Consider the following 18,097-nt stretch of genomic DNA (forward strand, 5'->3'; position numbering starts at 1 on the left):
CACGTGGACAATGTTCACATTCACATGTTGCAGCACCTTTCGCTTGCGGGCAATCACTTTCTCCTTACGTACAATCGCATTTGGGCATATGGCGCGTTTCCCAAACGCTGTTAGAAGCCGCTGTCATACCCAATACCCAACCCCAGTAATCACAAACATCTTCCTTCTAGCTACCTCCCCATTTCTCTCACCAGCTGTGCTTGCAAGGTTACGAAACGTGTGAGTCATGGCCAATTGGTACGGTAGTTCGAATCTCGGAATGTGGATTTCGACCGCGCCGTTCGGAAGTTGACCATTTCGTCACTTTATCAAACCATATCATGGATGGTTTTCTGCGGAAATATCAGACTGTGCCCGTGTTTTTTGATTTAGAGGAAATTTACGACAACAGCTGGAGGACTGGTATCCTCCATACCCTATACACGGAGGGCTTCCGAGACTGCCTGCCCCATTTCCTCCAGGAATATTTAAAAGACCGTGTTTTCAAGGCACGTGTGGGTTCGGCTTTGTCGGACACCCTTATCCAGAAAAACGGTGTGCCTCAAGGCTCCGTCCTCTGCGTCGTCCTCTTTATCACAGCCAGTAACGTTTCTATGACTTGTCTCGCAACAGCCATATCCGGCTGCCTTTTCTTCGATGACTTTGCGATCTATTGCAGCGGCGTCTTCAGCGATGTCTCAGTTGTCTTTACTCGGGGAGCGTCGACAGTGGATTTCACTTTTCCAATGACAAAAACGTTCTTACGACCTTACGGCAACGCAATGGATTTCTTGCACTGTCGTTGTGTCTTAGGCCTGTTACTCTTCCGTTCGCTGAAACGATGAAATTCCAGCGGCTCATGCTTGACAGAAAACTTTCTTGGTTCTCCCATAAGTCTTACATGACCACACACTGTACTCAGTCTCTCAAAGTCCTGCGTATCCTAAGCAGTACTCCTTGGGGAGCGGATCGGGCTACCCTCCTCCGTTCGTACCGATACCTTGTCAGTTGAAACTAGGCTATGAGTGTTGCGGTTATTAATATGCACGTCCGTCCAGCTTTCGACGTCTTAATAAAATCAACCATCGTGGAATACGTTCGGCCAGAGGCGCCTTTTACAGTCATATTGGCGTGGTGATCTCCTCAGCAGACACACATGCCGTTTGTCTGACATGCCTCCTTTATCGATTCCTCCCTTAACCGCTACTATGTGGCGAAACCCTCTTCATTGTTACCTCCCGGGGTTTGCTTTCGGCTCCTTCTCCGGCAGCTTAACTTCATGCTAACTGCCACGCTCCAGATGGGTGTGAACCCTTCATCGCTTCCTAAGGCAACTAATCCGGATTCGATTTATCGCAGTAAGTTTCTCTACTTCGCAACAGCGATAGCACCTAAGACTAACTGTGGTGTCGGGTGTTCAGATGGTTCAAATGGCTCTAAGCACTATGGGATTTAACATCTGAGATCATCAGTCTCCTAGACTTAGAACTACGTAAACCTAAGGACATCACACACATCCATGTCAGAGGCAGGATTCGAACCTGCGACCGTAGCAGTCGTGCGATTCCGGACTGAAGTGCCTAGAACCGCCCGGTCACCGTGGCCGGCGCATCGGGTGTTCCTCCGTCATTGGCACCGACCATTTTCGGTATAGGTTTTTGTAACACCGCTCAATATTTACAGCACAGCTCTTCTCCATTAGGCAACCCACTACATCCGTCGACACAGGCTTTTTGATTGAGTCATAAGCTCCGATTCTCTCAGTGCTCTTCAGAGCCTGTGTGTGATGTGCATAGTCCATTCCTTAGTGCAACGGGTCCAAGAAAGCTTCCATTTGCTCGCTCTTGAGGAAACCGCTGTGAGGTTCACGTGGGTTCCTGGTTACGTTGGTCTGACGGGAAATAAGTCTGTTTCCAAGGCCGCAGTCCTCCTACCTCGGTCGGCTGGTTCTTCCATTTCTTCATCCCTTCGGATGATCTCCATGTCACCGTGTGTCAGCAGTCGCTGTCACTTTGGGACCCCCACTGGTCTTCTCTTCATAGGGACAAGTTCCGGGGAATTAAACTTCTCCCAGCGGCTTGGCCGACCTGCTTTCGGCCCTCTCGCCGCGAGATCATTTTAGCTAAGCCACGTAATGGGCAATGTCGTTTTCGTCATTGCCATTCGTTAAGTTGTGATCCCTACCACTTTGTACTCATTGTCGTCAACTTCTGACGGTTCTCCATTACCTTACCGATCGCCCTTCTCTTTAACCACTTACGTTGTAATGCATGTTTGCCATCTGAAGTACCAGACATTTTAGTGAACGACGCGCGGGCTGTCGACCGGGTTTTACTTCTTATCCGTCGTGCTAATGTGGCAAAGGACAGTTAATCTTTGGATCGGGATCTCCGCTGTCTTGACAACGTAGTTTGTGGGCGTTTCTCCAAGAGGAGCTCCTTGTTCTTAGCTCTGTTTCCTTCCGTCGATTGGGCTTAACCTACAGTCACTTTCAAGTTCTTTTATTTCTCGATAATCTAAGGTTAAGACATGGGCGCTTGTAACTTCAGTTGTTTTTGCGCCCTAAAACGAAACAAAAAAGGAAAACCTTCCTGGTGCAGTCAGTGATATATTTTCGGCAGCATCAGACTCCCACCCTTACACTCACGTTATTTGCAGAAGAACCACGGCTTCGTCACGCACTCACTATGCTTCGTGCAGCTCTCGTCTCTGCGGATGGTAGCTCAGAAGGTTATCTGAAGACTTAATCGTGATTGTGTTGGGAATAAATCATTACAGCAGCCATAGTAATAACGCTCTTCTTAAGTAAGTAAAAATGTAGTTCTTCTTAAAGTTATAGCTTCTCGTTTAAAAGTTCCTTTGAATTTAGGCTTATTGGTAAATCGACTAAAGATTGTTGGAGCTACTTTTCTCAGCCAGTGGCTGCTTTAGTGACAGTCAGTGTAGGCAGTTTCTCTTAGTAGTGGTGTAATTGTGGACTTTACTACTCGATACTAATTTTGATTGATTATTTGTGGTTAATTTCTGTAGCGTATATATTTCATTGGAGCAGTTGAAACAGAGATAAACTCATCTATTTTAACGGAGGTCTCTTGTTAAACGCAGAACTCCAGCCTACAGCATGACATTTCCTGTTTACGTTAAGACACTACTCACATGCTTAAGGAGGGGAATCAAAGCCTCCTCCTGTCATCAAAATTAACATGTTCCGTTGTTTCATTAAATCGCTGAAAACAAACAACAGACAGAGCCAATTTGTGTCCCCACTGTTCCTCACTGCCCGTCTCTAATGACATAGACGTCAACAGGACGCTAAACCAAAATCTTCTCATCTTTCCTACGCCCCTTTTGCTATATGATGCCATTCGTAAGGAATGCTAACCACCCGCAAAATATGTTTCGTGAATGCATCAGCGTTCGCTGTTTGCTTTTGTTATTTCAGCGTCGGTGAAATCCAATCCGTCCAATACGGCCATTAACAGCTGCAAGATACCCATTAGATGCGACTCGCTGTGTGTGTGTGTGTGTGTGTGTGTGTGTGTGTGTGTGTGTGTGCTTTATTGATGCTGCTCTGACCTAGTTCTCCCGTGGAGGCGCTTGTGCAGCTCCCACTGCATAGCTGTCCATGCCGAAACAGATCTATTGATCGACTTCTCTTTTATGAGAATGAAAGGTATTTACCACGCAAAGAACAAACCACATGAAAATAATTCATCGGAAAATATACGATATTGAAAATTGTGGTGATTATCGATGTTTCAAAATGCGTACATCTACACTTAGTAGTAGATCATGGCACCACTTGAAGGCCTGTGTCCTGAATCACTTCAAATAAATTTTTCGACATCCCGTTAGCACCATCAAATCGTCGGAGCTGTGCACGACTTGTCAGCCACTGCCCCAACGGCCAGTGGTGCTGGCTTATGTCGATGTCACTTGGTTGTTCCAATTTTGACTTTTGTCTGGTGTCGAGCTGCCCAGGGAAAGCTCACAGCAGCGCTGCTGCTTTTGCTGCTTGTACACCGTCCGACGAACACACTTACTGGAGACCGAGCGCCAGACTGCGCTGCACTGCATGGGGATGACGGCTATCGCTGAAACAACCGGTTTTCAGTTACATCCCTTTTTTTTCCACGTCGATGTTAAACTGCTTGTTAAAACTGCTCGAAATAACCGGTTTCTTAAGTGACGAATTTTCTGTTTTTCATTACTATTACTCCCTGTAATAAAATAAAAATCGAACAATTTGACTCACTCTCATTCAAGATACATAGATTCAAACATATAAAATTTAACAGGCAAATAAATCGAAACGCACTCCACCCACATTTCGCTCTTTTCTCTAAAAGTGCTAAGTGTTTGAATAGTTAAAAGAATCTCCAATATTCTCCTATTGATTCTAATTTTTTGAAACTCTGCTCAGAAATTGTATTTTAGTCGGGTATCACACCACTATTTTGGCATTACAAATAGTCAGCGCTAAAGAGTGAAAGCTGAGGCTGAAGAATGTTTTTCGTGTTAATTTGTCCGTCTGCAACGGCTCCAGATAAAGGCATATTATGTAGACGCAGTCAGTAGATAAACTAGTTTTTATTTTTATTGTTAATTATCAATGACTTTTACCATAATATCCTTCCTCTTTTATTATTTCACGGAAGTGGTAGACAAATCACTAATCTTTTAAAGCAAATGAAACACTGCGCTTCACTGCTACGTCACTTCATAAAAATAGTTGCAGACTACGCTTGGCGCTCTTCTGCAATACAACGGATGTCCGCCGACTACAGCGAGAAACTACTGTATAGACCAGGAGGGGGCAAGTCTTGACACAGTACATAGGCGCGTAAATTACGGCATGACACTCGGCAACAGACACACTCGCCGAGAAGGACACTGTTGTCTCAGCAATGCCGTACCAGTTCTTATCGCATGCGCCTGTTGCTCGTTTCCGTCGAGATGGTTATTAATACCTCACTGATTGGTTTTTCAAGTCTTTTTAATAACCCAATATTTCAAACCAATGCACATTCTACGAATGAAAATTATTCAATTCCTAAAAAAGCTCTTATTTGTGAAATTTAAAACTTACCCGGCGTACATATTGTCCCACAAAATTTCGGGCGAACTGCCGAATGTTTGTAACTTCCTGCCACAATATTTCGACGCAGAGTCTTCTGACCATCTTCGGGTATCGCCTGAAGATGGCCAGAAGACTCTGCGCCGAAATATTGTTGCAGGAAGTTACAAACATTCGGCAGTTCACCCGAAATTTCGTGGAACAATATGTACGACGGGAAAGTTTAAAATCTCACATCAAGGATCTCTACGGGGCGGAACTGATGCAGTGTATTCGAAGATTCGAGAAGTTACGTGAAAAAAGAGCGAGGCTACTGAGCTCTGATATTTTTATTAAGTTGCAGAGACAAGGGTATTATACCAAAGATTGCAAAAGTAGTGCATTTGATTGATAGCGCCGCTGCAAATAACATCAAACATAAAGCAAGTATGGCATTAGTGAGAGAAAGGATTCGTTTCAGTAGGCGTGAACTGGATTCCATATCGAAGGACATGTATTACCAATATCTTCATTTAGAATTGGCAGGAAGCTGTCTATGTTGTCTAGGGACTGAGTGGATGGTGTGACTTGGGCCAGAGCAAACTGGAGCAATGACAAGGCTACGACGAGGCAAATGGCCAAGTTCGACCGACTTTCGACACAGATGCTGGTGGAAGTTCCTACTCGACGATCCGTTATTAACTTGACGGGGTAACCTACAGATGACGTGCCTACGTCTGTGTTAGCAAGAGGTCTCAATTTTGCTCATGCACCTGTTCCACCGCCACTGCTTGACTTCTTCAGTTCCACTGAAGAAGCTGTGCGCCGTCTTTCTACAGATGAAGCTGAGGAAGTGCGCCATGAGTCTTGTCGTGTGTTGACAAGAGTTACACTGCCGAAGAGCAACATCTCGCCCATGGAGAGTGGAACAATTTTACTTAACACTTGTTTTGTTTAACCTTTAAAGGGGGGGGGGGGGAAGGGCTGACCCAATAAAGTGAACATTTCAATTCCAATGGGTTTATTAACTGCCCAAAACAATCGCACATAAAATTTGACAGGCGCCACTCGGGCAAGATTATTTAAGAGACATTCATTACATGAAATCATAAGCAAGTTAATAAATCATAAGCCAACATCGAGAACCGCCACTCAGGTAAAATATTTAAGAAACTCTCATTACGTAAAATCGTAAGCAGGTTAATAAAACATATCCCATAAACATTGAGAACCACCACTCACGCAAAATATTTAAGAAACTCTCATTACCTAAAATCATAAGCAAGTTAATAAATCATTGGCCCACAATCTCCCACCAAAACTGACTAAAGCCGCTAAGACTGAATTTAACCATAACTTTAACAAAAAAAACCTCAAGTTAAGACGCATTATTTAAGACCCTTTCAATCCCAAAATTTAACATTACATGTAAAATAACAGTTGAAACACTGCCTCAACTTAAACACGAATACTTAAAACATATTTATTAAACATAACTTGGGCAAATCATAGCGTGTAGGCTTTCACGGCCGGCGTCTTCAGTAATTAAGACTTCCGGGCTAAGAGGCCGTGGTCCAATAATAGAAATACTTCTCCCTGACGTTTCGTTGCCAGCTGCGGGCAACATCATCTGAGGTCTCACCTCAGATGATGTTGCCCGCAGCTGGCAACGAAACGTCAGGGAGAAGTATTTCTATTATTGGACCACGGCCTCTAAGCCCGGAAGTTTTAATTACTGATAACTTGGGCAATGTTGCAGAGCGAACCACGAAATTATTCAAATGTCCATTGACTTGTAAGATGGACCTTTGGGGCATAGAAAGTTATAACTTCGTATAATCGTAAATGTGTAACAACAGAAGCAAGGCCCACGGTTGTAAGGCCGAAGCTTAATCACGAACGGTGGAACCGACTGAGGGAAGTAATATTTAACTTCGAACCAAGACGGCCGGACGGTGTGGCCGAGCGGTCCTAGGCGCTACGGTTGCAGGTTCGATTCCTGCCTCGGGCATGGATGTGTGTGACGTCCTTAGGTCATTTAGGTTTAAGTAGTTCTAAGTTCTAGGGGACTGATGACCTCAGATGTTGAGTCCCATAGTGCGCAGAGGCATTTGAACCAAGGCGTGGCTCCGTTTGCAACCCCTCGTCGAGTAAACCACCGAAATGTGAACTAATCAAACGCTAACGAAGAGGAACTCACGAGCTCAGGCGAAGTCACCGCTCGTGAAGCAAGCTTGTAATCCAAAGGGAAGCCGTGTGCTTTGGTTGCCCACTGCCTCAGCTCACTGAAACACAACCTACACCCGACAACAGGAGGCAGAAAAACTTTTGTTAATATTTAAGATTTAACAGTAAAATAACTATATAAAATCAAGGCTAAACAACAACTAATTTCACTCGGAAGTGCTTCCTTTAAGTGAAGCAGTACTTGATAAACAAACACTAATAGTGAGAATTGAAGTGGCTCACGAGAACCGACACTAACTAGAACTTGATGACACACATTTGCAAATACATCAATATTATACGGAAGCAAAGCACACGCTTAGTAAGAGGCCCCAAATGAAATCGAAAAAACATAACATCACACGTCTTGCAACGTCTTACTGTACTAAGAGCGACCACAATCACAGTTAACTAAGCGCTCTTAGTAGTTAGCGTACTTAACTGAGTGTTTTGATGCTGGCGCGATTTTGCGAAGATGTCAGACCATCACTTCGCAAGACCATAATAGCGGGTCCCTCCAAGGAAGCAGGCACATCGACAGCTCACGAGGTTGCCGGAGAATGCACAGCGCCGGCCAACTGCCGCCGACGCCAGCGCAACCACGTGACAACCGCCGCCCGGCCTCAGGCACGCCGTCTTCGTTTCTGTCCGCCAGCCAATCGCTGACTCGCGCACCGCTGCGTTCCGTTCTCAAAGCGTTGTCCTCTCTCTCTAATCGCGGTCGGCATTCCCTTATATCTCGAGCCGGCGCAAGCCCAAAGACGAACTTCTGCACAAGGAAATCGATCGTACTTATGTCAGAGGTACTACTGGCGCCGATCCCGCCGCGGCTCAGAGAGGGCAGCCCTCCGGAACTTGCGAGCAGACCCGGATACAGTGGTGCTTAAATCGGACAAAGGTAATGCTACTGTTTTAATGCTACTGGCGGACTATATTAATAAGATCAATGTTTTATCAAGCGACTCAATGTACGCAAAATCGATAAGGCTCCTACTATTCAAGTGATGCGGAAAACAGCAGAACTTCTGACTAAGAGTTCCTCATCAAAGGAGGTAATTAAGAAACTGAAACGAAATAGTCCTGCTCCACCTAGGCTTCATGGATCGCCGAAGATCCACACGGATAACGTTCAGTTACGTGTAGTTGTGAGTAATATTGTAGCACCAATCTACGACTTAGCAAAGTACTTGGCGTCTTCGCTCAAACCAATGGTAGGAAAGTGTCCACATAACATAAGGAATTCTAGTGATTTCATCAGCAGACTTAAGTTATTACAGCTGCAAAGTTGTGACTTGTTGATCAGTTTTGATCTGGTTTCACTTGTTACAAATGTACCTCTTGTGGACTCACTACATTTCATTGACAATAGGTTTGGAGCTGACATTACAGCGCTGTTTGAGCACACACTCACTTCTAGATTTATTTGACAACGACTTTTATGAGAAATCAGACAGTGTCGCCATTGGGAGTCCCTTATACCGCTGGTAGCAAATCTTTTTATGGAAGATTTTGAGGAGTGAGCACTCGCCTCGGCCACTTTTAACCCACTATATTTTGGCGATATGTTGACGACACTTTTATAGTTTGGCTTCATGGTTTGGATCGTCTGTGAGAGTTCTTACAACATTGAACTCCATACACGAAAACATAAAATTTTCTATGGAGTTGCAGAACGAGGGCAGCCTGCCGTTTATAGGCGCCTTGGTGCCACGAAAGAGCGATGGCACATTTGGTCATTCAGTATATAGAAAGCCCACTCACACAGACCTTTACTTGCAAGCCGCTAGTTACCACTATCCGGCAAAAACGATGGGCGTTTTGAAGACCTTGATTCACAGAGCACACGTCCTCTCTGATACCGATAGTTTGCAAACGGACCTGGAGCACCTGCAGACTGTGTTTCTGAAGAATGGGTATTCGTCACAGCAAGTGGAGAGAGCGCTGCAGACATGAAAGCGACAGAGCAAAGAAGACGAGGAGGATTCTAAAACGACTGCCTATTTACCATATATTGGTAATATCTCAGCACAAATAGGCAGAATACTAAGAAAATATAAAGTGAAAGCAATCTTACGCCTCCTGCAAAAATTTCGTAGCTGTTGTCATCTGTCAAAGACGATCTAGAGTTGCGCAAGCCAGGTGTTAATAGGCTTCCATGTGAATGCGACAGATCTTATAAAGGGCAAACGACGCGTACCGTGCAGCATCGCATTGTAGAACATCAGCGGCATACTCGTCTCCTTCAGCTTTGTAAGTCTGCCATCGCCGAACACTGTATTTCGAATACGCATGTAATGAATTACAGTGAGACAAAAATTGTGGCCCATACGTCTAACTTTTGGAGTTCTGTTATTAATGACTCCTGCCGGGCGTGATTAGCCGAGCGGTTTGGGGCGCTGCAGTCATGGACTGTGAGACTGGTCCCGGCGGAGGTTCGAGTCCTCCCTCGGGCATGGGTGTGTGTGTTTGTCCTTACGATAATTTAGGTTAAGTAGTGTGTAAGCTTAGGGACTGATCACCTTAGCAGTTACGTCCCATAAGATTTCACACACTTTTGAACAGTAATGAATCCGTGGAAATATGTCTGTCTAACAGTGACTCTCATATTAATCGAGACGGCGTTTTTCAGTTGAATTCAACATGGAATATAATCTTTGGAAAACTTCGTGTCCTCCGTAGCCGGCGTAGTTCTGTGATGGATTCGCGGGAAGACCATCGAATTGATATCGATGCTGCGAGTTTTCACCACGGAGGGCGCGGCGCAGCAGAATCGAACGCGCTCAAGTAGTACACGCGCAACGCCAAGTTAATCCACCACGCATGTGTCGGCGGGGCCCTAAATACCAGAGCTCATTACATTTTCGCCATTATCACATGAAGATGGCCGGAAGACTCTGCATCGAAATATTGTGGCAGAAGTTACAAACATCCAGCAGTTCGCCCAAATTTTGTGGAACAAGCTCTTATTTAATAACGAAAAATTCTATCGCTCCTGCTGTGGCTAATTGATATTTCGGTTTCTTTACTCGGTTATTAGTAAAAAATAAAAATGTCACCTGTTATAAGCAAGACCAAACAAATACCGAAAAATATCGGTTATTGGCTCTGAGCACTATGGGACTTAACTTCTGAGGTCATCAGTCCCCTAGAACTTAGAACTACTTAAACCTAACTAACCTAAGGACATCACACACATCCATGCCCGAGGTAGGATTCGAACCTGCGACCGTAGCGGTCGCGCGGCTCCAGACTGTAGTGCCTAGAACCGCTCGGCCACCCCGGCCGGCTGTCGGTTATTCCGAACTAAAATACCGGTATCGGTTTTAAGCGGTTGGTTTTTCCCAACGCTATGTCGTGGCTCGCTGAGCAGGAGGGAAGACAAACGTGCTGCAAAATTAAATTTTACGGCGTGACGTTGAGGATTAGCGTGTAGCGTCGCAAGTTGTTCCGAGCGAACGTTTGTTTTAGGATAGCTTACTGTATGTGACATCTAGCGGCCTACCCGGCAGACACACGTGCATCTGTCACTGCCTGCCGCGGGAAAGTTATTCAATGTCTCTTACTGAACGCGTACATTCACCACCTATAAGAATCTAAACAAATGATAGTAGGTTTCGTTTAATCGCTTTCAAAATTTGTGTACTGCACTTTGTTATTAATAGAAAGGTGGTGTGAAAATGTGAGCTTTCTAGCAGGCATATTTTCCGAGAGAGAAAAATTTACTTTAAAGTTAGAAAAACTACACTTAAGAAAGGAAATTCACCTGGGAACATTTATGACTTGTTTTTGGTTGCCAGTTATTTATATTCACCTGAAGTATCAGGGTACAGAAATATTTAATTGAAATTTAATTTAAAAATTTCAGATACCTTACAAATTTCGTAATATGAATTCTAGAATAATTTCAGAAAGAACTAATATAATCAGTATTTATTTTATTATGTGTTATGTGAGCCTGTGAGTAGATGAGAGTGTGTATGTGGGACATTCATCAAATTTCAATATTGTATTATATACCGTCTTAAGTAACCTGCAAGAGTTACATGAGCCTGTCATGGGAAAATGATCCTAAGGGATTTACCCACTTTGCTGATGACGTATGTCTAGGTGTGATTGCTATTGTAACAGATCAGCCACAAAGTCAGCTGGAGTAAAATCTGTACCTAAGAATATTTCCAGAATTATTGTCTTTTCATTTTAATTTATTAAACATTACTTTAATATATGCATGTCAGATTGACGCAAATGCGTCTATGTACAAGCATTGGTGCAGACCAGTTTTGGCGCGAGTATGATCAAAAATGGTTCAAATGGCTCTGAGCACTATGGGACTCAACTGCTGTGGTCATCAGTCCCCTAGAACTTAGAACTAATGAAACCTAACTAACCTAAGGACATCACACACATCCATGCCCGAGGCAGGATTCGAACCTGCGACCGTAGCAGCAGCGCGGCTCCGGACTGGAGCGCCTAGAACCGCACGACCACCGCGGCCGGCCGAGTATGATCACGAGCGAGTATTCTGATTGGCAGTCAGTATGGTCCGCCAATCAGAATTGAGATGGTTCCTGCTCGTTACCTGGTAGTTATGCTGGGAGTGAGGCTGGAAGAAGGAAGTGGCTCGCTAGCATTGAATGCGGATGGTCATGTTACTAGTGCCAATAAAAGTAATGTGTAAGATGAATAATCACTTAATGTTTGATTTATTGGTGAGCTAAGTCGATAGCAGTTGTTGTTGAGGACTGCTTGGCGAAATTTCGGAGATTATGACTAAATCTGTTGGACAGATATTCGCGTGTGAAATATTGGCCTTCATAGAATCCGTGTGGCATGTTTCAGTATTCAACTACTGAGCATATTTGGCGAGCAGTCTCTTTTTTAGAAATCCACAAGAAGGACCGAATGTAATAGCTCATATTAGTGGTGGAATTAATGACTGTGGAAACGTTGTTTAATTCGGATCGGGCTTGGACAGATTTCTGGCTGCTGTGCGTGTGAAATGTGTGTATGAATCGTGAACTGGAAGGAAATAGCCAATATTTTAAATGTGGTCTGAATATTATCTTTTCTTTGGTTATAAAGGACAAAATAAACATTATTGTGTGGAAACTTTGGACATTATTTTCCAGGAGCCAGTCCATTTTCTTACTGCCCGATAAAATTGGATGACAGTATTTCTACAGAACTTTCTTTCATAACTAGAGTTGCGCGTCCTCAGTAATTGTAGATTGCAAGTGTTTTTTTTATCAACGCTGCTGTTACATCATATTGTAGGTATCTACGTTGCCAAGTAAAGGGACATTGAGCAGACGCCGCTATAAGGTAGGTTAATTTTAAATTGCAGCCTGCACAGTGACAACACGTAAAGAGACGAGAAATTAAACCCCGACCTGCCGCAAGCGAACTCACAGCCTTCAGCATGGGCTGGACGAGCACCACATATCGTTTGAATGTGAAGATAAAACATACAAACAGAAGAACCTCTTCCTGTGGCACACTCGCCTCTGTGAGACGTGTTACTGACCATGTACTCGTAAAGCAAAGTCGAATGGCATGAATGGCTGGGAGACAACGAATGGCAGGTTCAGCCGCCAAATTGGAAAGATTTTATCCCTATCCAAGCAGCTTTCCTTTGAAAAATACGTGAACTGTGTGCGTAAATGTACCTCGTAAGTGTAAATGACTGTGGCGGGTGTGCGTGTCGTGTAGTGTCATGTTCGTGTTGGTGATGATGAGACAAGGGAGAGGATGAAACAAGGTGTCGGAACGTAGCCTACTCGTCTAGAAGAGCACCAAGGGGGCCGCCCAGCTTCTCCATTTTGCAGGAGTATGAGAATGCGGTGAAGTCTGTGATGGCGAAACCAGGAAGCCGATTAGCAATGACGTGTCGGAACGGCTGGGGCAACACAACAAATCAACTACTGCAGAAATGCACCAGGACTGTGGTCTATCTATTAATTTAGAAAAATTTCCTGTGCTTGCTCCGCAGCCATAGGTGCAACAGGGAAATCTAAAGGCACATTGTCACCCTCCAGAAACTTGTTCGGAAGTACGCTACGATTCCAGTTATTTTCATCGACAAGTGCTGTATAAAACAGTTTAAGTTGCTGTCGTCTTAGTATGGACAGTTTCATTTTCGTACTTTTAAACAGTGTGTACTCGCCACATATATTTGTCGAAAATAAACTAATATGTCAAGATTGTACGACATTGGGTTGTGGAAGAGTTGCAGTTCATGTCACGGTACCTAATATGTCTTCATAGCACCACCAATCTCTATCGACTCATGAATATTCTCATTAGCGATGAATGTAGATGCTCTGTAGTCGTGGTAAGATGGTATCGCAAATTACTGGCTTACAGTCATTGCGCTACTTACCGAAATTTGGCTTAATTCAGAGCCCATGTGATTTGACGTTAAGTGTTCGAAGACGCACGAAACTCATGCCATCTGGCTGCTGCATCTGCAAGCAAATTAAAAATATAAATTGACAAGTGTTCTTCGAGCATTCCAACCAATAATGCTCAGATACATATTTCAGTAAACTTCACCCAACAGAATTCTACAATGTATTCTAATATTAAACATTTAGTTGCAGCACTATATAATCGTTTCAATAAAAACTGACCTTTGCAAAAGCGGAGACTACTCTTTTTGGCTTAACGTGGGGTATCTTACAGTAAAGTAACATTCATCAGTCATCAAGTGGAAATTAACACAACATAGTTCTATGCCTTACATTAAGTTAATAACTGCTTAACTCCTTTTCTTTTGGCTAATAATCAAGTGGTTTGTCGAATTAAATTGTCATTCACCTCTTGGCGTTTAATATCACACAAAAAGTCTAATGAATTGTAACTTACATCTCGGACTTATTTGGTGACAGACTTTGTAAACATTTGAAGAACGCCGTTAACAATTTCCCTTTCGACATAATGAAAGTCATGAAATTATCTCTGCTTCTTGTAAACTGAACTGAAATGATCGTATGGCATTACTGGCTGGGAGTTTCCGTCTGGGTTTGTTTGGACGCCTAGTACAAGTCTTTCTTATCGAAATCAGTTCGGTGGCTCGTACGTCTTTGTCGTTAGTATCAGATCCAATGATTAGAACAACATAAACATCCAGTACTCGACCGAAGAAGACAAGACCGAAAATGAAACCTGTAACTTTGATATCTAGAGGCAGCTAGGTCAAAAATCAGACCTCGAACTGTATTTCTTGAATTGCAACGATAAGGACCGAGGCAAACTCATATACAGTAGTATGAATAAAAAGAAATGCGTTACTAATGTCTAAGTTGCCCGCCCGGTTAGCCGTGCCGTCTAACGCACCGCTTTCCGGACTGGGAAGGAACGCCTGGTCCCCGGTACGAATCCGCCCGGCGGACTTGTGTAGAGGTCCGGTGAGCCAGCCAGTCTGTGGGTGGTTTTTAGGTGGTTTTCCATCTGCCTCGGCGAATGCGGGCTGGTTCCCCTTATTCCGACTCAGCTACACTATGTCGGCGATTGCTGCGCAAACAAGTTCTCCACGTACGCGTACACCACCATTACTCCATCACTTAAACATAGTGGTTACACTCGTCTGGTGTGAGACGGTCCCTGAACGGTTCACCGGGGACCGAACCGCACAATAACCCTGAAAGAGTGGTTCGGTATGTGGCGGCGGAGGGTGAAGTGGACTGCGGTAGTCGTCGTGGGGTTGTGGATTACTGCGGCTACGGCGGGGACGGAGCCTCTCCGTCGTTTCTAGGCCCCCGATTAACATACAATACAATACAATGTCTAAGTTTGCCGATGTTTTTCTTTCGAAAAGTAATGGAAGTGATGTGACTGTTTTTTACCATGTGAAGAATCTGTAGTGATATTTATTCCAACCACTGTCTGGTAAAACATAAGATGAAATTAAAAACTAGGTGTAAGAAATAGTTGCGGGAGTAATTCCAACATGCGAATCGATTTCCTTTAAGTGGTATTATTTCACAAAGTGTAGGATTCTTAGTGACTATCTCAGTGTCGTGGAATGTCTGGAAAACAGGTCGGTTTCTGTAGGGGCTGTGTTGTTGCTGTGTGTTGACAGAGGTGCAGCAAACACGGTCAACGCAGAGGGCAGAACAGGAAGCACGTTGAGCAGTACGCACACCATCCAGGCCAGAAAAACAGAGTAAAACGGATGTAAGTCTGCAAGATATGCTACACACATTAGACGAGGAAAATTAACAGTGATGGAAACATTTATTACTGACACCGTCTAGAGACGCTCCAGATAGCGGTGACATACCAACCTGACTGTCGTCCACCATAAGGCCCGAAGATAGGACTAATGGTCTCGGCTGCCATTTCTTTTCATAGCAGGACATATTTCGTTGTCGTACGCGACACCCTTACAGCACAATGGTACGTGACGATACTCTACGCATGAGCGAGATTCTACTGCTTGTCTTCTGCTTGCCAAACCCTACCTTAGCCAGAAAGGTCGCCGGATCTCTCCCCAGTTGAGAATGTTTGGAGCATTGTGGGCAGGGTCCAGCAACCAGCTGGAGATTTTGACGATCTTACGCGCCAGTTGGACAGAATTTGGCACGTTTACTCTCAGGAGGGCATCCAACAACTCTGTCGATAAATGCCAAGCCTCATAACTGCTTGCATTTGGACCAGGGCTGAATCAACGCGTTATTGACTAGCTCAGTTTGCGAAACTCCTTCTCTTGAATAATCATCCAACTTTTCTGAAATTATATATTTTTAACACTGTCAGTCTTGGGGCTCGATGTGCATTGTATGATAACTGAAGAAAACTTCTCAAGGCAAAAATGCATCTTATTGGATGTCCGGTTTCGAAAGAGCTATGCTGTCATCTACGGAATTTACGGTTTACAATTTGCCCATCAGTTTTGAAAGCCACTTCACACTGCGTATGCTTTTCCCATTACTATGCCGATGTGATCTTCACGGTAGTAGGAAGCGCAAATGCATTATGAAATGACTTGCAACACAGATGGACAGTATGTTGTAAAACTTTTGAAGTTTAACAATTTATGAAATTGTAATCATTTGTTTGGGAACACATGTACATCACATCCATCGATTTCCGTCCCATTCGGTAACTCCTCCGTGGTGTATAGGTTTGTTTTTAGAAAAAAATGTTCAAATGTGTGTGAAATCTTACGGGACTTAACTGCTAAAGTCATCAGTCCCTAAGCTTACACACAACTCAATCTAAATTATCCTAAGAACAAACACACACACACCCATACCCGAGGGGGGACTCGAACCTCCGCCGGGACCAGCCACAAAGTCCATGACTGCAGCGCCCAAGACCGCTCGGCTAATCCCGCGCGGCTTTGTTTTTTAGAGTTTGTTTTACTAAACTTAATGACAACATGACAAACTGCATTAAATCTTTTGAAACTGTGAAGATTTGTGCTTGTACGTCCAATTTATTTGAACACGCTATTACTCACGGAACTGTTGTACAAAGAAAACAACAGAAATTCAGCAGTGTCTCGGAGCCTGACAAACTAAGAGTGAACATAATAAGTATCGTATTTTGATATCATGTGATACAATATTTTTTATATCTGCGCAGACTTACTATTTTGGCTCTGAATCACTATTTTAACGTGTGTCTGTAATTTCATTCGCTATGTAGCTAAGAGTACCTATCGTTTTGAATTTCGAAATCACAGGACGGTTCGGGAAAAATATGTCGAAAATAAAAATATAACGTGTAGTAGTGGGAATTGCCTTCCGAAAAATTCAGTGAAAATTCGAGTCCATGTATTTTCCGAATATGAACCACAAATTCGCAGCCCGGCATAAAACCCGCAAGATGTGTGCTGTTTACCTCAGTTCTACGAACTTACTTGTCGTGTAGTTTGACATTGTACCGTTTTATTTATTAGGTTCACTCTTGTTTTGTTAGGCTCCGAGGCACTGCTGACTTTCTGTAGGTTTCTTCCTAATGATATTTTCTATGTACACATGGAAACACACAATAACGATATAGTTTTATTCAAAGCATTTGAATATATCTACATCTACACATCTACATCTACATCATTACTCTGCAATTCACATTTAAGTGCTTGGCAGAGGGTTCATCGAACCACAATCATACTATCTCTGTACCATTCCACTCCCGAACAGCGCGCGAGAAAAACGAACACCTAAACCTTTCTGTTCGAGCTCTGATTTCTCTTATTTTATTTTGATGATCATTCCTACCTATGTAGGTTGGGCTCAACAAAATATTTTCGCATTCGGAAGAGAAAGTTGGTGACTGAAATTTCGTAAATAGATCTCGCCGCGACGTAAAACGTCTTTGCTTTAATGGCTTCCATCCCAACTCGCGTATCATATCTGCCACACTCTCTCCCCTATTACTTGATAATACAAAACGAGCTGCCCTTTTTTGCACCCTTTCGATGTCCTCCGTCGATCCCACCAGGTAAGGATCCCACACCGCGCAGCAATATTCTAACAGAGGACGAACGAGTGTAGTGTAAGCTGTCTCTTTAGTGGATCTTCTATGTGTCCTGCCAATGAAACGCAACCTTTGGCTCGCCTTGCCCACAATAATATCTATGTGGTCTTTCCAACTGAAGTTGTTCGTGCTTTTAACACCCAGGTACTTAGTTGAATTGACAGCCTTGAGAATTGTACTATTTATCGAGTAATCGAATTCCAACGGATTTCTTTTGGAACTCATGTGGATCACCTCACACTTTTCGTTATTTAGCGTCAACTGCCACCTGCCACACCATACAGCAATCTTTTCTAAATCGCTTTGCAACTGATACTGGTCTTCGGGTGACGTTACTAGACGGTAAATTAC

General features: G+C 43.7%; 1 protein-coding gene across 1 annotated transcript in view; it reads right to left on the reverse strand.

Moving 5' to 3' along the window:
- Positions 1-18,097, reverse strand: part of LOC126458809 (parathyroid hormone/parathyroid hormone-related peptide receptor-like) — a gene marked incomplete at its 3' end in the record, with an annotated part of 611,649 nt that overhangs the window by 164,533 nt on the left and 429,019 nt on the right. Inside the window, exon 4 of the mRNA XM_050095819.1 lies at positions 13,641-13,725. Coding sequence (XP_049951776.1) covers positions 13,641-13,667 — 27 coding nt within the window. The remainder of the gene's footprint in view (positions 1-13,640; positions 13,726-18,097) is intronic.

Source organism: Schistocerca serialis, chromosome 1, assembly GCF_023864345.2.
Source record: "Schistocerca serialis cubense isolate TAMUIC-IGC-003099 chromosome 1, iqSchSeri2.2, whole genome shotgun sequence".
NCBI classification, from domain to species: Eukaryota; Metazoa; Arthropoda; class Insecta; order Orthoptera; family Acrididae; genus Schistocerca; species Schistocerca serialis.